At 42.5% G+C, this 22,067-nt stretch overlaps 1 protein-coding gene across 1 annotated transcript in view; it reads right to left on the bottom strand.

Moving 5' to 3' along the window:
* LOC308331811 (gamma-aminobutyric acid type B receptor subunit 1-like) overlaps nt 1-22,067 on the bottom strand; it is a gene marked incomplete at its 3' end in the record, with an annotated part of 60,511 nt that overhangs the window by 8,477 nt on the left and 29,967 nt on the right. The window contains exons 10-15 of the mRNA XM_080787320.1: nt 16,409-16,559; nt 14,840-14,972; nt 11,716-11,832; nt 8,320-8,427; nt 7,774-7,867; nt 2,976-3,103 (exon numbers count right to left, since the gene is read on the bottom strand). Of these exons, the coding sequence (XP_080643446.1) occupies nt 2,976-3,103; nt 7,774-7,867; nt 8,320-8,427; nt 11,716-11,832; nt 14,840-14,972; nt 16,409-16,559 (731 nt within the window). The remainder of the gene's footprint in view (nt 1-2,975; nt 3,104-7,773; nt 7,868-8,319; nt 8,428-11,715; nt 11,833-14,839; nt 14,973-16,408; nt 16,560-22,067) is intronic.

Below are 22,067 nucleotides of genomic sequence, written 5' to 3'. Positions count from 1 at the left end.
TCCTCCTACAGATTTTGTCCAAATCTCACAAAAATCTGTACACGTGATCTCTGGACCCATCCGATTAAAACAGAAACGCAGATTTTCGGTAGTGCGTATCGTTCGGCCGTAATCGTCTTCCGAAGTCAGTAGGAGGGGCCTATATCACGAAAAATGCCATAAATCACGAACGGAATGTCCAATCCATCCCAAATTTGAATCACATGTCCGGGGTGGTTCGTTCAACCGAGTTCCAAAAGCAATTCCATTTTCATCCATAGGGGGCGCCGCAAACGCGATAAATGTAACCGTTTGTCGGAAAACCAGAATTTCGGGGGTTAAATCCCCTCCGAATTACTTACACACGATCTAAGGTGTGACTTGAAACTGTAACAGGCTGGCAATATCAGTGGGAGGGGTATATATATGTAAGCCACTGCGGCAACCACACTCTGCAATTTTTTAAAATTGCGACCTCTCCGAGGTTGTCTAGTTTGTTATACTATGGTGTCACGCACAAAAAATACAGATCTACAAGCTTACAATGTGTAATATGTATGCACGTATGAGACCGTGCACAGACATACAGTAGTAGTCAGGTATATGTTCATGTGTTAGAGTAGACAAAATAATATAATAATAATAATAATAATAATAATAATAATAAAATAATAAAAACTAAATCATATCCTGGATTATATCTGCAATGTTAGACCAAATATTGATATTTTCCTCTTTTTCTCCATGTAACCTTCCCGTTGACATCTCCAGAAGTTAAAGCCCATTGGTGAAATGTCAACGAAAAAATAATTATCTTTAAAATACTTTTTTTGGAATTTCCATTTCCGCTCAGCAGCAAGACCAATAGGCTTCGACTAAACTAGGACTTTGTGCGACTGCAAATGTGAAATGGAAGTGCATGCACGGGGGAGGCCAGATATCCACTTTATTACTCATTTTCAGCACTGCTGTTGCATAGACTGTTAAGCGGAAGCATTAGAAAAATTGCGTGAGCCAACATTCTTACATTCAACATCTTGAAGTGTTGACGTGTGACTGAATTCCTCCTAACGAGGAGATAAGAGGCCTCATTGCTCTCTTCTATTTTCTTCTCTTTGATTATATTTTCCTACTTTTCTTTCCATTTCCTTCTCTTCCTGCTTTCTGGGCCACAGTCAGTCAGGGGCCAGTGGCCCTCTCAGTATGTGGTGCAGTCATTTAGGGCAGAGGAGCCCATGATGGAGGCAGCTAGCTCCTCCATAACTATGGGGCTGCAGGTTGAATGAATGGTGCCACTAAAAGACTACAACATGTGCTTCAACAGAGACACAAGTGAAGGCAGAAAAAGGGAAGGAGCGAAACCAGCAGGCCCGCTGAGAGACAGACAGGGAGAATGACTAGAGGCTGATTGAAAGTGAAGGAGTGAGTCTGCACACTTTAATACACAGTCTGAGAGATGCAGGCTATGCGGAATAAACAGATTAACCTGCAGCTGCAAACACAGAGTTCACACATGCATGCACGACGCGCGCACACGCAGAGTTGGAAGAAGTATATTCCCTCTTTCTTTTTGCTAAAGTAAAAGTAGCAATACCGCTGTGTATAAATAAGTGAAAAGTCCTGCATTCAAGTACTTTGCTTACTTTACCTACACTTCCATCATATTATTGGATTGTAATTAGTAATTAATTAATGTGTTCATTGCAGCTGGTAAACGTGGGGCTGATTTTACTTACTTTATGTGATGCTGGGTAGCTTAATAATAATACATCATGAATCAGTTAATATAATAATAATAATAATAATATCTCAAACTTACTGTACATAGCGCTTTTCTGAGTACCCAAAGACGCTTTACATGGGGGGGGGGGGGGGGCTTTACAGAGGTATAAGTAACTTATAATATAAGTTCTGTATTAATAAAAGTTGCGGTATAAGTATAATGTATGTCAAAATTTAAATACTCAAGTAAAAAATGTAGAATAGAGGGTATGCGGTGCATGCATAAAGTGAATGGAAGATCGAGTGGCAAATGGAGTGGCAAAGTGAGTTTAACGTTGTTTAACCCATTCTGAACGGGAACCCCTTTTGGTGTTAGCATCATGTTATGCTTTAGCTATTGAAAAATAGCAGATCTACAAGCTCATATCGCGCCACCGAGTGGCGCGATACAAGCTTGTAGGTCTGCTATTTTTGAAAAATTCGAAGAACGACTGACATTTTTAGAATCTGATCTCAGGTCAGAATGGGTTAATCAGACCAGTGTGTGTCCCGTGGAAACCTCGTATGAATCTGATCTCAGGTCAGAATGGGTTAATGCATTCAGATGTTTCTGACTTTTCTGTGTGGATGTATGGGTGGTTTTGTTTTTGCCACTCAGTAGGCGTTCCCGCATAACTTCCGGGTATGATGATGATGTCACACGCAGTGGTGGAATAAGTACTCAATTGTTTTACTTAAGTAAAAGTACCAATACTGCAATTTTGAACTACTCCGTTACAAGTAAAAGTACGGAATTGAAAATGTACTTGAGTAAAAGTACAAAAGTATCGGCATCAAAGTGTACTTAAAGTACCAAAAGTAAAAGTACTCATATTGCAGAATGTGCCATCTCACAAGTTAAAACATGTGAGCTTGTAGATCGGCTATTTTCAAATGGCTGAAATGTATAGGGATGAAGTGGTTAATGTATGTTTTCTAATCAAAAATTAAAGTCGCCAAGGTAACTCAAGTTTTCAAATAATTGTAGTGGAGTAAAAGTACAAATTTCGGCTCCGAGATGTAGTGGAGTAGAAGTAAAAGTATTGGAAATTGGAACTATGTAAAGTACATACAGTATACCTCAAAATTGTACTTAAGTACGGTAATTAAGTAAAAGTACTCAGTTACTTTACACCACTGGTCACGCGCATACACCCTCTATACAGGCATTCAGTAAAAGAGTAAACCCACACACAGTCACAATCAATCAATCAATCAATCAAGTGGAGACTCACAGCAACATTGTAGATGGCCATTCCCACTGCGCGGTGGTCGTTGATCTTCTCACTGGACACTGACTTGGTCTCGTAGGCCAAGAAGATGCCGAGGAGCAGAAACATCCCTTTGTAGCCGTACACCACACCTGATGATGAGGACACGTACGTGCACAGTGTTGTTTTAGTGAAGGCAGAAAAAGAGAAGGAGCTAAACCAGCAGGCCCGCTGAGAGACAGACAGGGAGAATGACTAGAGCCTGATTAAAAGTGAAGGAGTGAGTCTGCACACTTTAATACACAGTCTGAGAGATGCAGTCTCTTGAATAGTTTTCATTTAGTTTCAGTCACATTTTTCAGTCACCTGGAATGCTTTAGTGTTAGTCTAGTTTTAGTCGACTAAAATGTATTTTGGTGTGCCTTGATGCCGTCGTAATGGCTGTTTTTACACATGCTGAAATACACATGCTGAAAATAGCCGAATGGCTATTTTCAGCATGCAACCAATTGTATCCAACAACCAATTACTTATACTGGATCTCTTGTCCACTAGTCCACAGTTTTTGCATTGAGTTGTGCTTGAAATGTACTGTAATTCTGCAAACTGTTAATAAATACTTCAATCAATCAGTAGCCTACCTTCCTAACATTTTAGTCTAGTTTATTTGTTGACAAACTCGACAGTAAATTTAGTCATAGTTTTAGTCATCATGGCTTAGTTTTTATTTAGTTTTTATGTCGTTTTTGTCAGTGAAAAAAGGTAGTCGACGGACATTTTTTGTCATAGTTTTAGTCGACAAAAACAACACACTTTTCACACATACTGCGTAAATTCCCATATGGGTCCATTATTTATACACTCAAAGCAGTGATGCAGATTGCCCTGCGCCCGGCCTGCCATCATCTCATCAAGCTCTCAGTATATAAGCCCTATTCACTTCACACCAGATAGTACTCTTTTCCTAGTGAACTAATCTCAGTGTAAACGTAGTGTTTCCCAGCGTTACCCGTTCATTTTTTCCGTGTTATAGCATTTTCTAGTTTTTTTCCTCCTGTGTTTCTTGCCTTGCAACTCGTTCCCTCTGCCACAGAACCAGCCTGCCTCATTGGCTGTCTGCTGCCTGCCTTCTGCCCTGCCTTGCCTGCCCGCCCGCCTCGGCCACACAAGCTGGCCGTGCTTTCATGCCACACCCCCCCCCCCCCCCCACTTATCCTTGTGAATGAAAGCCTTTATAACTCGTTGTGTTCATGTCTGCTTTTGCGTCTGCCAGGTTTTTAATCGGGACAGAACTATCTTGCCTGAATGGACCTGGCAGAATGAAATACATGGCTCGATCTGGAGGCAGTGGTGGGTTAACCGGGAGCACCTGCGTCACACCTCTTGTCTAACAGACGACACACACAGGTTTCCAACCATGTTTGTGCACAACCAGAGCCAGTTCAACCACCTGAGGCTGCTGCTAACCCTGCACCTCCAGTCACCCCAGGCCCAGACGGAGCCCCATTACATCCTCCTGCAAAAGATTCTGCCAACCCAAACACCTGCGGAGAGTTCTTAACCCGGTGTCCTACTTGCGTTTAACACCCAGCTATCCAAGTATGGATGCGAGACGGACAAACTAGCCTACCGTATGTTGACACCTAGAGAATGTCCCGATACTGTATCGGTATCTGAAAAGTATCGTATCGGCCCTTTTTGGTCATATCGGGTCATATCGGTATCGGCGAATATGCCAGTCTAACCACAACGACACAGGGGAAAGGGGTTGACACAAAAAAAGGGACATCTCTATAGAGCGTCGCAGTCCCGCCCCCTTTCATGACGACGCCAGGGCCATGCATTTTTCCCATAGACATTTCGAAACTTATTTATTTAAAGACCTTATAAGCGGCGTACAAAGCCAGTCCTTCCCCTTGTTCGCAGATGCACGTTGACGGGTTTATGACAATCGCATATGAGGACATAGCAGGGCCGCCAGCAGCTACTAAGACTCGGTCAGGGGAGGTTTTCAGTGAGAGAGTTTGGCAGCGGAGTACCGGTCCTCTACCATGGAGTCTGGTTGGAATGACCAGGCGATGCTCCCTGCCTTCCAGAGTGAGGGGCTTTTCTTGCAGGCTGCCATTAAGATTTCTGACCAGATGGATCAGCGGCAAGTTGAAGCCATTCCCCTCAGACCGTCAGCTCCTTCAGCCATTGAGAGCAGTATAGGACCTTGCCAGCAGAGTCCAGGCGTCCCTCTCCCCAAGCCTTGACCTCCGGTTCCCTGGGTGAGGAGCCAATGTGGTTGGCGAGGGCCCGCCTTCACCAGACAGACTGCCTGCCTTCTGGCCTGCCTGCTTGCCTCGTCCTCACAAACCAGTTCTACTGCCTGGAGCTCACATGGGCAATCTCCCCCTGGCGAAACAGTACATGTATTTTACCAATACTGTACAATTGGGGCGGTGGTGGCCCAGGGGCAGATTGGCTGGATGGTAACCACAAGGTCGCCAAAAGATGGCAGAATAAGGATTTGGTATCTTATAATATAGATGACTTAACTGAACTTATATACTTATAAATTGTGTGTTTTCAGTTTCTGGAAATGTATTTTAAAAGTAAATATTTATTGTAACAGCATTAACTGAATGTCACCATTGGATGTGGGTATTGTGGAAACGTATACAGTATTATGTCATATTATGCCATAACATTACATTCACAGCAATGTGGGCTGTGATATTCCAGATTCACTGGTACTGTAGTGTGTATTCTACTGTAACCTACGTACAGTACCGATACATCTGGGGACTTTTAAATGCAAGCTAGCATAATGGCAGCAAGAACAAACCTACACCTACTGCTTTGCAAACCAATCCAGCAAACGTCACCACTCTAATATGAAGCATCAGCAACAGTGTTGATTTCGTCGACTAAAACTAAGACGAAAAATGTTTGTCGACTCCCTTTTTCCACTGACGAAAACTAAATGGAAACTAAATAAACACTAAGCTATGATGACTAAAACTAAGACTAAGTATACTGACAATGTCGTCAACAAATTAAAACTAGACTAAAATGTTAGGACGGGACATTTACACTTGATTTGAATGCTGAAAATAGCTGATCTACAAGCTCACAAGCGTTTTACATTTTAGTCGACTAAAACTGTAGATTTAGTCGACTAAAACTAGACAAACACTAAGACATTCCAGGTGACTAAAATGTGACTAAAACTAAATGAAAAGTATTTAAGAGACTAATGACTAAAATCTAAATTTGCAGCCAAAAACAACACAAATGTTTCGGCATTAAGTTCCTCACTATGTGAGCAAGTGTGTTTTCAAGACCTGTTGGCAATCTATCTGCTGGCTGCATTTACTGTTAGTTGCTGCGAGAGTGAGGTCTAGCCAACACCAACTCGGGATTCCTGGATCGCTGCCCTCCACAATTTCCTATCCAACATCAGGTTCTTGAGCTCTGCAGTGTTGTCAGCCAAGCTGTCGCGCCGCAGGCAGCACGTCTACATAGGTGGTACGCTTCTTTCCCCTCCTGGCTTTGCCCTGGGTTGGCTCCCATAGAGTCAGTGTACTTGTGCCTCAAGTATTTTGGGTGCCTGACGCAGTGCCCTGCCAGCCTCATCCTTCTCTCTCTGACTTTGTCCGTGACCCGTGGTAGGTCCCCATAGAGGTCCACATTTCGGATGCGGTCTGTCCATGTGACACCTAGTGCCATTCGTAGAATTCTTGTGTAGACTCCATCCAGGGCTTTTCCCATGTTGTACTGTAAGGGTCCATGTCTCGGCCCCATACAGCGGTACTGACTACACAGTAGCTATGAACAGCCGCCTCTTACGGTCTTCTCCCATTTACTGTAATCTTCACCACAAGCTTCCTGTAATATCTCATCCAGTTATTTGCGCAATCTACCTTTTAAAGGCATATAAAGGAGAGTGAGGCGTGCACTTTACCATTACAGGTGCTCTTAAAATGACAAGCAAACTGCATCTCCAGGCCAGTGCACTGGTTCCATAAATAATCTACGTACAGAATGTGGCCGGAATGAGGTGCAAAATGCATAGGGCTATACTCCTGCCTCCATCAACCAGTTACAACTCATTCAGAATGCTGCAGCTCGCCTCCTAACAGGCTCCAGAAAATGTGATCACATCACCCCTATCCTGGCCACCCTACATTGGCTGCCCGTCTCATACAGAATCAATTTAAAAATACTTTTATTCAGAACAGAACAGCAACTTTTCCTCATCGCGTGACGTAGCACGTGTTTAAAAACAGTTGCAGACACTTGGGGGGTAAGTCTGTAATCAAAGATTTAAATTGACCGTATGTTATGGGAGAACAGAGCTTTAATTTAAGCTGTAGGTAATTCCACGTGGCTGGGGCACTAAAACAAAAGGCTGTTTTCCCCAACTCTGTGTTTATATTTGGGACCTTTAGTATGTTCTGTTCTGTCTTTACTTCAATATTAAGTGGTCATGTGGTGGGTCACTGTGCCATGTGTATTTTAATGAAGATGAATGCATCTCTGTGGTAACGGTTTCCTTTCTTCCCAACCAGTCAGAATGCACAACATCTTATGAAGGGGTCAGCGATCATTCATATTTACAGAGGTACGCAACAGAGTCCACAAAGGTCCTCCGTGAGACATTTCTGTCATTTTGACGTCGATTTCGTTGTGCGACGTGACATGTTGGTCAATACGTCTCAAGCAAACTCTTTAAAGTATAAATTGATGTTAATAGAGACAGACGGACAGATTAACAGAGACAACGATAGAATAATAGAGAAGTGAAAGCAGCGGGCATAGTTAGTAGTCTCCTCACCAAGCCACGTGTTCATCTTCTCCGAACTGCAGTGCTCCAATAAAGGCTGGACCAAAACATCCAGGTCTGCTTTGGGGGCCTCCCTGGTGAACTTCTACTCTCACACACACACACGCGCGCGCACACGCACACACACACACACACAGGCGCACAGGCACACACACACACACACACACACACACACACACACACGCACACGCACACACACACACGCACACACAGGCGCACAGGCACACAGGCACACACACACACACACACACACACACACACCCGCAGATGTTAGAGGTTATCGCAATAACAACACAAAACCCAATTTGCCAGGTGAAATCAATTCCACTTGAACACTACATCTTTAAGAAGAGCTTCTTCTTCTCTGTTGTCTTCTGAGATTTATTCTGCAGATCCTCCACAAGGCGGCTAATCAATGCCAGGAAGAAGAAAGAAACAAACGAAACAAACCAAACTATACAACAACAACAAGCGAGAGACAAACAAAAACCAGCCAGAGAGACAGAGAGTACGGCGGAGGGTTGGAATCGATCTCACCTCCACTGTGATATGTAAAGGATCCACAATCTGCCAAATCATGAGAGACAGGACGTCGATGGCCAGCAACACCCCCACCGTGGCGTAGAGTTTCCACGGCTCCAGATGCTGCCGGGAAACAGAGGGAGAGACAGAGAAGCGAGAAGATCAATTCATTTTCAATTAAACCTAGACCCGAGGATGATTCTAAAACAATGTCTTCTAAATAGACAATATTCTGAAAAACCTTATGTTTCTGTGGCAGTCGTTCTCAAACAATGTCATGTCAAGGACTCCCACAAATATATGTAATCGGCCGCCGATCAGAAAATGTTCCCCCAGAAGCAAAGATTTGAGTTGAAAACGTTCGTGAATAATTATATATTCAAAGATTTGTGCCACATTTTCAAGATTTGTCAAAAATAGCAGATCTACAAGCTCGTAGCGCGGCGCCGCGCTATGAGCTTGTAGATCTGCTATTTTTCAATAGCTAATGCTTAAAACACCAAAAGGGGTTCCCGCCAGGATTGGGTTAACAGATGGTAATTCAAATCATCCTACTGTAAATCCCTCATAAATTCACATAAACACAGTATGCATCATATCTGAGAGCTCAGAGCATGGGGCCGGATCGGATAGATACATATACCTTTATTGATCTCGGGAGGGGGTTCAGTTGTCATATGGTAGTACCACAGTTATGAATCACATCACAGGACAGTTACAGAACAAGATGTACAGCCAGGAGTGACACATAATATTATAATGACAGAATCCAGGAAATGTAGGTATAGCCTACTACAGAGGTCTTGCTTGGACTGCCCCCAGGCACAGAATAAGTGTGGTGAAAGAGCTATTAACCGGGGGTATTTGTAACCATTAAATCCGGACGCCCAGCGATTTGTTTCTTCAGGACCTATTTCAAGGTTGCTCAGCGCCATTTTGGAAGTAGCTTGAAGTAGCTACAGTAGACGTAGCCAAAACACCCCCGAGGCGATCGACAAGAACGGGAGGTATGATTAACTCTAATGCGATGGGCGACCCAACAGGCGCTCCCAGCCTGTGGAGCGATGCGCTCGGGTTTGATATATTTTATTAATCTCCGTCCTGAGCGCCGAGCGTTACTATTTGATAGGACGGAGAGCTCCATTTATGCCGCTCAGGGTGTTAACAGCATACGGTATCAGTGCCTTAATTGCGCAAGGCCACTTTGGTAAGCAGCCGAAATACACCCTCCTGTCGGGAATCGAACCAGCAACCTTTGAGTCACCGGCCCGCCTCCCTACCACACCAAATAGAAAGAAAAGGTCAAAATACCCTCTTCGTGATGTTGTGGGTAGAGGGATTCATGAAGCCATAAATAGTCTGAACTTGCCATAAAAAGAATGATCCATCACTAACCGAGGCCAATTCAACATGGCCCTGAAGCCTCCGCAAAGACAGAAGCCATAGTGAGGCGCGGCCAGTGGTCCATGGCAAAATCAATACCAGAAAAAAAAGAGAAGGGGAATTTTGTGAGTCTCACTAAAGCCCGGTATTGATTCTACTTGCATTATCTCCTAGGAACCAAACGCTGGGTTGTTTATCCCTGTGCAGCAAATGAGCAAAAATATATACAGACAAAGTCGAACAATGATCTATGATGCTCAAGGAAACTGCAGTTGGGATACAGCTGTTACAGCAGCCACGCTTCGCGTTTAGCATCTAATCCACTCAGCATCTCAAATTGGCAAACACTGAACATCGTACAATACTAAACACAATTTATACATTCATCAGGTTTAAATGGGAAGCAGTGTTTGTTTCCCCGGGGGAGAAAAACAAATATCCATGGCTTATTATTATCTATTCTCAGAAAGAAAAAAAGGGCACACATGAGCCTCCTGCGAGACTTCATGTGTTCGAGTAGCAGCAGATATGGAAATATGGAAGCACACAACACAACACATGATGACAGACAGACAGTGGCGCCACGCGGCGACGGCGGTGCTTGGAGAAACATCAACATTTCTAACATTCAAGCAGCATCTCTTCTGCTTTTAGAGGGAGTGAGGGAGAGAGGGAGGGGGGGGGGGAGCTGGTTGATACAGTGCCAGCCGCAGCCTCTGCGTAGGCATTAAGTGACACAAAGTGAATGCAATCAGTTTTGACATGGCTCTGGATAATATAATCCCCCCACCCCCCCCCCCGATGGGCGCTCTTCTACCAGGGATATATTCTCAGAGATCCAGTAAAGCGCTTTATCTGCCCTATCTCGAGCATTCCCCTCCTCGCAGCCAGAGCCGCCAGATTGAAGACGTGGTCACGCGTCTTCTGCAGCGTGCGGGAAGTAGCGAGGCGGGGCCACGTTGGTGGAGGTGGTGTGTGGGGGGGGGGGGGGGGGGGGGTTTGCTGCATGAACAGGATGCTGATTGGAGGAGTCCACTCGCCGGCGGGACCAATTGGGGTTGTCGTTTGCCCGAATGGCCTATGTGGAAAATTCACGCGACGTGATGCTCAAGGGTGAGTCGCCTGCCTTTGTCTTTCTCTCTCTCTCTCTCTCTCTCTCTCTCCATCCCTCCATGGACCAAATGCGATTTACTCAGGTCGAGTAAACGTAAAAAGTAAATACGACAGCAGGGGAATGCACCATTTATTTTATAGCCATTTTAAGGTGACCTTGAAGGGCATGATGGTAAAGTAAAGCATCAGAGGTTCAGAGGAGTGAGAAGTGGAGCCTATAGCGTTAACATATCAACACATCAATCTCCTGATGGGTGAATACACCACTTCAAAACACACCCTCCTCCATCATTCAAGTGTCACACGCCGACAATAGCCCGATCTACAAGCTCACAATGCATATCCACGCGCCAAACTGGGAGCTTCAAGCACATGGAAATCCAGTGGTGTAACGTAACTAAGTACTTTTACTCAAGCACTGTACTCAAGTACAATTTTGATGTATTTTTACTTCATTTGAGTATTTCCAATTTCCAATACTTTTACTTCTACTCCACTATACATCTCGGAGCCACAATTTGTACTTTTACTTCACTACAATTATTTGAAATCTTTAGTTACCGGTTACTTTGGCGATTTTTAATTTTGATTAGAAAACATACATTTAACCACTTCAACCCTATACATTTTGGCCATTTGAAAATAGCCGATCTACAAGCTCACAAGCGACGCATTGAGAGCTTGTAGATCGGCTATTGAAATGGGACATGAAATGGGACATTCTGCAATATGAATACGTTTACTTTTAGTACTATAAGTACATTTTGATGCCGATACTTTTGTACTTTTACTCAGGTACATTTTCAATTCCGTACTTTTACTTGTAACGAAGTAGTTCTAAATTGCAGTATTGGTACTTTTACTTATAGTGAAACAATTGAGTACTTTTTCCACCACTGTGGAAATCAGGCTCACCTTCCTCTTGTCCTTCTTGTCTTCCTTCTTGGTGAAGACGGTGTGAACCCACCAGATCTTAGTGAACATGCTGCCGTACGCCAGACTGAAACCCAAACCCAACAGCCACAGGCGGAACTAGATTGGAGAAGAAAAAAAAGAAAAGGGAAAAAGAAAGAGGATAAATTAAATACTTCATAATTCAACAGATTAATATATCAAACACATTATTCAAGAAGTCACATCTCCCTCATTAAAGTCTCCCCTCTGGGCTTAATAGGTTTTCCAAAATGACCTTGAAAAAAAGGAAAAGGGACCTCTGCTGCTCTAAAGCTTGTTTCATTATTTTACCCACAATGCCCCAGTGACTATACTGTACGTGTATTTATTTATATGTTTCATTATTTTACCCACAATGCCCCAGTGACTGACTATACATGTTACCTTGTCACCCTGTGTGATGTTAGCAGAGAGTGTCCTAGAGCAGGGGTTCTCAACGTTTTTGGCCCCACCCCCAATACAAACTGACTGCAAATGTATCATAAATTAATGATGAAACCAGATATAATCATTAAAGAAAGTGTATGCATGTACTATGTGTACTACTGTATGTAAACTCTTCATTTCCATTTTCCAGCCATTCAGTTGCAAAAAAAAAAGAATTGGGGACCCACCCAAAATAATTTGGCGATTTTGTATAGGAGTCTCGACCCACGGGTTGAGAACCCCTGTCTTATGTCACTGGTATTTATAAACTGCAGTGTGTAATGACTCTTATGTACCTGGCATACAAACTACAGCAGGCAATGAGTTCTGTCTGTTACTGTATGTTCCTGGTGTTACACAGACTACATTTATGCAGTGGTATATGAAATAAGATAATATCTGCAGCCACACGAACCACGCTTGGCTATAATACAAAATGTGCAAAACAGTCTCTTGAAGAAATATACCTCAAAGTAACTGCTGTCAGCGACTGAACAGAGTACAAACTACAGTACCATCTAAGCTTCTCGTCTAATATCCATGCAGATACTGTACGTATAATGATAAGATCTGTTTTGGGGATTAGCAGAACACGTACAACACACAGACAAAGAGATGTTCTACCGCAGGGCTCGATACCGGAGGCAATCCTACGATGCCGCAAAGCAAAATCCTGAGCGTTCATTTCACACTAGAGGGTATAAAATACACCCTTAGATGGATCCATTTCACTCCCCAGAGTTCAATTAACATTGAGGATTTTGCTGTGTGGGAGACAAACTGAAACCTGACGCTCGCTGACACCACAAAACCGCTGAGGTGTTCCACGTTTATCCAACAAGGATTTTATTTCTTCACAGAAGTGTCTTCAATCTTGCTGTCGTAGGTTAAACGATTTTTCCCCCCCCGATGAAAATTACCACGTCATGCTGGAAATTTAGAGGTTGGCTAGCTCGCACATATATAAGATATATTAAAAAGATAAAGATGCCTAAATAAAACATTCCCATATTCTGCATTGCACTGCACATGTGCTTATCTCTTGTGCCAGAAGGTACAGTATATTTATATACAGTAGTCTTGCGTAGCAGATTATCACCGGAGGTCTCTGCCTCATGCCGATATATTTCTGGTGACATCTACTGTAAATTAAATGTACCGTAGGGGCTATATTAATTAATATGCAGGCTTAATAACCGCATTGCAGAACCTATGCAAAGACCATAGACTTATAGGTTTCAAAGCAACAGGCATAGGTTTGTTAGCAGCTGTTCTAGCAAACTTTGAATTGAGATGTCATCAGATGTATCGGAGATGTATCGGAGATGTATCGGAGATCTCTCTGATCTCCGAATATTTTATATCGAAATCCCAGAGAATTTCTAGTCTCATATCACAATATAAATATAAAATATTTGAATATTTTATATCCAAAATCCCAGTCAATTTCTAGTCTCATATCACAATATCCTAATTGTGTTCTTCTCCTGAACAAATAGGCAACATATTTATATCAGATAAATGTGTAGTCGGATAATCAGAAAACATTTAAAAGCCACATAAACTTGGAAAGCTTCTCTGTTTACTGCCTAACACAAGCGCAAATGGCTGACATTTGTCTCTGCAGCTTAATTAGCATGTCTTGTGATTTTACCTGCCTCGTAAAATGTGTTAAAAACAGTTGTTGATTAAAATGTTTGTTGTATAAAAAAAGTGAATCAATCTTCATGGCAGACGTATTGTATAAACAATCTAACCTAATCTAACTAACAAATCTGAATTTAGGATCTGAAGCTCAATCAAATGAACTAATCTTCTGAGCTTTCAGCCTGGGAGATGTCTGCTCCAATAATGAGGAATTTCAATCAATTTCCTCCATTATCTGGTTTGGTCTGGACTGAAAGACATTGCTTCCTAAAAGCAGCAAACTGCACAATAAGTAACAGTAAAAGTCAACTTCTTAGTTTAAGAAGTGGAAATTCAGAAGGATGTCACAAGCTAAACATTCATTTTAGGTAGCCTAGCTATACTCGAAACCCTTTGAATGAATTTCTTTTAAACTCTGTTCGGTACAAAGTTCAAAATGAAGATTCAACAAGCTTTGTAGTTGTTGTAGAGAATGCAGATAGCATTTGAAATCATATTTACTCAACACTGTTCAACATAACACAACTATGTTGAACAGTGTTGAGTAAATATGATTTCAAATGCACTGGTTACATATCTTCACAAAAAGTCTGTATTATCATACGTATTGTAAATGCCGGGTGAAAACCTTGTATTGTATGTCTAAAGACGAAAATAATAATAATAATAATTTCTGCCTTAAGGGCCTTGCAAACGGGGAGCGATAAAACGTGCCTATAGTTCATTTTCAATGAGACCTGCGTTCTTGCTCGGAGAAGTCACCGTGCAACAACACAAGCGTATTTACGCAAGCGCGGTCCCGTGAATTTGTTGCGCGCGTGCTCGTTACGTGCACACGCCCGCGACTCACCAGACCTGGATTCTGTTTAGCTGGGTTTTTTTACGCTTGCGTTGTTGCGGCCCTATTCAACAGACCTGGAGGAGACCTTGCTTCACGTTTGCAAAGCCCTTAACACCAAAAATACTGTATAGTAGCTATAGTAGATCAAATGCCTCTCTCCTAATAGCGCACCTGGCAGACGACAGGAAACTGCCTCCTGTGGACATGTAGGCCATCGATGCCCAGGGGAAAGACGGCAGCCAGGGCCAGCATGCACCCAACCGCTGTCATGTTGTTCAGGTAGGGCTGGGAGTTCTGGATGTACCTGGAGTAAACACAAAGACTAAATATAAATCAGGCAGAACTCCGACACCAACAACCACTAAACCTAATGTAGCTCTGTAGCTCTAAGGAAGATCTCCTTGTCATTCACAGCTTGAGAGTTGAGCCAATCTGCAGTCAGCCAATCAGGCGGAGTGGACTTTTATGACCTTTTCTTTTCAGCACGCACGCACGCACGCACACACGATATACTATGACTGTCAAATGCACTCGGTAACTCCAGCCTGTCAACCTCATTGTGTGTGAGCGAGTGAGAACTCTGATACACAGCCCAGCCTGTCAGCCAGTTCAGGATATTATAGCTGCCTGTCAGGGATGCAAACTAAGTTCCTATTTAACTGTCAGCCTCATGCAAGGGATATCAGTCCACGACCAGGCGGAAACTTTGTACATCCCAAACTGTTACTTTTCAAAAAACTGTGTTCCAAATTAATGGATTCAGTGTAGTTATTAATTACAAGCTCTACCTTTTTTATTGGTTAGGTAGAAAACCCGCGGACGTGACTTAAGCTCACAACGTGTCGCATTGCCACGTCATGAGTTTGTAGATCGGCTGTTTGTGTTTTTCTACTTTTTGTGACACTGTAGTAAGACGAAGTATATAGTGCCTTAATTTCCAATTTTTTAAAAAATAAAACGAAATTTGGAGATACAAGCCTGACAATGTCGATATGTTTTTTGAAAATGACTGCGAACATCTGTTCACACAGAGCCTGGTCGTTTTGATCTGTTTTGATCACATCAGATCAGTATAAAAAAAGAAAAATGATCAAACAGATACATTCTCACTGAAAGACTAAAATAAAATAGCCATGCAGGCAAAAGAATGCCTTTCAAACGTGTGAGATAACCAGACGAAGGTCTTTGTACTGAAACGTTGTTCAAATTACAATAATAATAATAGCCGCGCGCGGTGCACGGGACTCCTTTCTTCTATGGAAAGTCAGCGCATGGTTTTCTCCAAAGCAATATAAACGTCTAGCCTGGGCAGCATTCCTTTTCGGGTTTATGATCCGGTCGGGAGCGAATGATATCGCTACGTCATGTTGTAGTATTGTTTTGTAGTCATCAGGATGATATCGCTACGTCATGTTGTAGTATTGTTTTGTAGTCGTCAGGCAGGAACAATAAATCGGAACTTCCTTTTCTCTCAAAGCGTTTTTTTCCTCAATAAAAGCTACAGGCTACGAGAGCTTTTATTGTTATTCTTCCGGTTTGAGGGAAAATGAAGTTCCGTTTGATTGTTCCTGCCTGATGACTACAAAACAATACTACAACATGCCGTAGCGATATCATCCGTTCCAGACCGGTTCACACGGCATTGTTTGCAAGGACCCCCAGTTTGACATGCATATTAGTCTACAGACCCCCATTTAATGGCATTTCTACCCCACTTTGGGAACCACTGGTGTAGCCTACCTGACGTTGCTGTTGTAGATGTTGAAGGTGAGACACACTATTCCCAGTAGGATTCCCAGTCCGGCGAACACCGACACGGTGACGAAAAGTTTCTGGGAGAGGTAGCGGAACTGCTCAATCACCACGGTCTGGTCAGCCGGAGGGCCAGGACCTGGAAACACCATATGACAGGAGACAACAACGGAAAGATGAAGAGATAAATAACTGTCAAATCTGTGCGTTAAAAATATTAAGCTCTATATTCCAATAGTAATCATTGCTATTAAGTATTTGTTCAGTAAATCAGGGTCTCCAGTTCTTTAGTGGACAGAAAATAACATGTTTAGGATCGGGATACCAATTTGATGGAACCAGAAGAAATAACGGACCAAAGTTAAGTTTCTGAACTTTTTGTGAGGAGTTTATATACATTAGAGCTTTAATTAACCAAAAACAAATCCATAGCAATGACTGCATTTGCAATAATAATAATTTAACTATTATCCGAACAGGAGCATACAGTATATTATATGACACTTTAACACTGAGCGTTTTACTGTGAAGCGTGGGCCGAGCATACAGATAATGGTGGCATTGAGATAAACACAGGTCAGAGAGATTATCAATTAATAGAGCAGAAACCCGATAGCATTCCGGTCGCCGCTCGGAACGCTGACCACTACTGGTGCAGCGAGCGGCTGAGCCCAGTGGCCTCCAGAGTCCCTATTAGCATTCCCACAGAATCAGACCTAGTTAGCGAGTGGCTTCCATATCAGGGTTCATTTAACATTCATATCGAAAAAATGAGCACGCTGTGAAGGCTTTTCCACACACAGCCCACTTTCCACAAGGCTGAACGGAATAATAATCATCGTCTCCACACCTTTTTGTTTCATTCCCTTTCAGCCGTCTCTAATTCACAACGAGCCCATTTCCAGTCGCATGGCCGTAATGTTATAATTTGGGGGTAATGGCCCTTTGTTTTCTCGCTGTTTAAAAGTCAAATCATGCTTTGGTTCAAATCTAATGTAAAGGACCTGACAAAAGTAACAACTGGCTAACTGAGTGGCTCGGAGTTGATCCTGTACTGCGTTGGAACTATGAAATGAAATGAAACATCTCAGCTAACAATAGCAACATAATGGCATTCAATTATACAGGCTTCCTCAAACACGCCTCGTAGGAGGAAACTGTTTCCCTGATTCAAGAGAGCCGTTAAGGGATATTAAATGTATTTTCAACCTGAATAAAGCTTCCTGGTGACAGTGGTGAGAGCAGTGAAATATAAAATGCCATATTTCCTTGTCATAATGTACATCGGGATGTACTGTAATTACTTCACACTCACAGCTAGCCTCGGAAACCCAGACATCTTTTTTTACCAGGGAGAAAAAAAAAGTCTGGGCCCAGGCAGTCTGTGTAGACGGGTGTGAATTGGTGAAGTAAAGATTACATGAAACGTTAACAGCATGCAACAACAGAAACGATGTTTCCTGACGGCTCCACCTGAACCTGACCAGCCTGTGTTGTTTTTGGCAGAACATTTTGATTTTAGTTTTAGTCTTTTGAAAAGTTTTAGTCACATTTTAGTCACCTGAGATGTGTTAGTGTTGGTCTAGTTTTAATCGACTACATCTACAGTTGATTTAGTCTAGCAAAATGTGCGGGCCTTGATGCCGTCGTGACTTATTTTCACTTGCTGAAAACAGCCGATCTACAAGCCCACAACGCGTCGCAGTGCGATGCGTTGTGGGCTTGTAGATCAGCTTGTAGATCAGCTATTTTCAGCATGCAACCAGGTGTTAAATGACTTATACTGGAAAAAGGTAGTCGACGAACATTTTTCGTCTTAAGTTTTAGTCGACGAAAACAACACTGCTGACCAGCCTGCTACCAAATGGAATACATGTAAATGGGGGTGAAGAATGAAACCGAAAAGACATAAAATAAATAAATAAAATAAGCGACAGAGACAACGGGAAGAAATATTGAAGATCTGAGGAAACCGATAAAGACAGTTTGAGGAGAAAGTGCTGACAGAGCCATATCTGCAACTTAGTTTTGCTTGAGGTAGGCAGTTTTTAAGTGAATGTGTGGTTTAATCTTGTATTTATTTGTTTGTGTTTGTTTGTTTGTTTATTTGTAATTTCTTCTGGCATTTTTCTTTCTTTCTAGAATAAATTATTTTATTATTTTATTTGGGGTTTTATTGTGAGGTGAGAGAGACAGGAACATTGGGGTTGAACCTTTGTTTACAGACCAGTGTTGTTTTTGGCGGCACATATTTTTATTTTAGTTTTCATAGTCCCTTGAGATCAGCATCTCATTTCAGGGGGTCCTATATATATACATCAATAAAACATTACATACAACACAGAACACACAATACACACACAGACGCATACACGCACACACATGTATAAATACTGTTTAGCTTGCTCACCCTCTCCCACCCACACCCCCCAGCCCTAAACTCATTTTAAACAAAGAAATGGAGAATACATAATACAGTACAACGACCTGAATCAAGTACAAACGGTATTAAAACATGATGTGAATATAAGGAGGTCCTGAAGTGGCCAAGAGAGGCAACAGATCTCAGAGAAATTGGAAGCTTAATTTGTAGTGGAATGCATCCAACTCAAGAAAACATTTGAGGAACAATAAAATAGGGGTATTGTGTACTGTATGTGGCTATGGTGATGTATGTAGAACCAGAGACTATTTCAAATTAGAAGGACAGACATGGCGAACACATTAAAAAAGGAATAGAGCGTTGCAGTCCCGCCCGCCCCTTACCAGGGCCCAGGAAATTATACCCTGTTCAATTTTCCTCATAGACTTTTCAAAAAGTATTTATTTAAAGACCTTTTAAGCCTCGTACAAAGCCAACTTGAGTTGTGACAAATCATGACAACAAACACATTTTTTCGGGCCGAACAAATAATCAGTGATTTCTCACGACTCGAGTTGGCTTCGTACGACGCTTAAAAGGTCTTGAAATGTCTATGGAGAAAATGCATTGGGAATTATTTCCTGGGCCTGGCGTCGTCATGAAAGGGGGATGGGAACACATTAAAACAGGAATAGATACAAAGTGTCTTCCTGCCTTTGGGCTGCGAACCAATTAAGCGAACAAGAGAACAGAGCTGAGTTCTGTATGACAATGGAGAGCTCAGCAACATGGAGGAGATGGGCTGCAGAACACAGACTGACACTTTAAAAGAGCCTGATTGGCAGACTGACACTTTAAAAGAGCCTGATTGGATAGTCGTGCTCATGCTTAGATTTGCGAATGAAAGGTTTCGACGGTATGGAAAAGTGAAGTCACACTTCCCTGTCTAGAGTTTTCATGCCGAATCGAGGGATCAAAGCAACAACCTTCCGAGCCACAAGCACCGATTGATAGATGTATTGATTGATTGATTGATTGCCAGAGAGCTCATTTTATGACAGCGCTGCAAAGCATTATTGGTCCTATAAACTGTCCTCTAGCCTCTCTAACAACACTGCAAAGCATTATTATTATTATTATTATTATTATTATTATTATTACAGTATAAACTGTCCTCTAGCCTCTCTAACACCACTGCAAAGCATTGTCTCCCAGACTCCCAAAACATTTTATGTCATGACAGCATCAACCATCAAGGCCCGCCAAAATACATTTTAGTCGACTAAATCACCTGTAGATTTAGTCGACTAAAATCGTATGACATTTAGTAGACTAAAACTAGACTAACAATAAAACATTCCGGGCGACTAAAACTAAATGAAAACTATTCAAGAGACAAAGACTAAAACTAAAATAGAAATGTGCTGCCAAAAACAACACTGGTCCTGGGGCCACGTTACCGTGGTGACCTGGGGTCCCAATAGCAGAACTGACGGGGGTTTCTCTCATCTCATCTCACTGGTTGCTATGGAGGCTACGCGAGAGAAGGCATTATATTCTGGCCTGTTGATACAGAGAGAGCCAATGATCTTTGATCATTGAGATTGCTGAGGTCCTTTAGCTGCCCAATGGCCTGCTGTACAGTATGTAGTCAGGGTTCCATTGGCTGTGGGGTCGTCCATGCCTCTGCTTTTGATATCCCCAACCCCCCCCCCTCTGGTATAGTATGGTATTTATATCGCTGGTGGAGATATGTTTTATCGCTGCTTCTCGTCAGACTGAATTAAATGCGCATTAAAAATGTATTTCTGTTTGGGGAAAAGCATACTGTCTGATATGTTAATAATTTAACAATTTAATTAAAAACGACTATTGTAGTTTTTTTTGTCATACGAAGAAGTATAAGTACTGTATACTGTAAGTATAGGCCTTGTTCTTTAATGGGACCTGGATATGTTTTAGTGTTTAGTCGTTTTTGTTTAAGTCGACTAGACTAATGTCATGTGATTTTAGTCGACTAAATCTACGGTTGATTTAGTCGACTAAAATGTATTTTGGCGGGCCTTGATGCCGTCGTAATGGCTGATTTGACACTTGCTGAAAATAGCGATCTACAAGCTCACAACGCGTCGCAACGCGACGGCTGATCGGCTATTTTCAGCATGCAACCAAGTGGAAAATGACTTATACTGGATCTCTTGTCCACTAGTCCCTTCCTAACATTTTAGTCAGTAGTTTTTATCTGTTGACGAAATGTCTGTATATTTAGTCTTAGTCACCATAGTTTAGTTTCCATTTAGTTTTCATCAGTGGAAAACGACGAACATTTTTGGTCTTAGTTTTATAGTCGACGAAAACAACACTGGCATCCATATTTATTCCCCCAACGAGGGAAGAAGTTACAGCTGCATTGATGCTTTGATGTGAATGTCCTACTGCTTGCATTGATGCAGTGGAAGCCGGAGAGGTTCAGCTGAGAAGCTCCCATCAGCCGTCACTAACGTTTGTAGCTATTGGAGGTTTTACAGCACACAAGCTGCACCATGAGGCTTCCATTCTAACTGTGTAAGAGAGTCAATACAATTGTTTGCTGAAGGCATATATATTCCGTAGGGGCGTGCGTGCGTGCGTGCCGTACAGTGTCCTCTGGGAGAATGTGCTCTCCTATACACTAATACTATCCCTGTCCTTGATGGTTGGAATCGGAACAGTGCGTTGCCATGGTGACAGGCCCCCATAATGGTAACCATGGCGATGTGAGAGCGAAGCAGTGATGCAGCGGTTGTCATGGAGACAAATAAAAGAAACGAGGGAGGAGGAGAGGAGAGTGTGGAGAAAAAAAAGAAAAAAAAAAGCTGGCAAACAAACAAAAAAGTGTGTGAAAGAAGGGAAACAGATACTTTAAGAGAAGAATAGGTAATAAAAACAAGGTCAGAGAAAGCAAACAGCGGAGAATAAATGGAGTTAACACGTCAAAGGAGTCTGGGATTGATGTATTGTCAGGGTCAAATGAAAGAGCCCACGACAACAACAGAGCCAAGGAAAGGAGCGAACGGAGAATTTAGAGTGCAGGTGGTGGAGGAGGAAGACATCATTTTACTCAACAAAAGGGCAAGCAAGGAAAGCAAAGAGGCAATCTGGAACAAAGTCACAGCCTCCTTCAACAGGCCTGATTCTGTCACGTTATTTTTAGAGTGCAACCCAGAGTCGGACCAGGCCGGGCCAGAGGAGGGACCCCCTGGGACCCCCACCAGGGCAGAGGAGGGACCTCCTTGGGACCCCCAC

Source organism: Protomyctophum bolini (assembly GCF_963924005.1).
Source record: "Protomyctophum bolini genome assembly, chromosome: 17".
Lineage (NCBI taxonomy): Eukaryota > Metazoa > Chordata > Actinopteri > Myctophiformes > Myctophidae > Protomyctophum > Protomyctophum bolini.
Note: the sequence above shows the minus strand (reverse complement) of the source record. Positions and strands in the feature narration are given on the sequence as shown.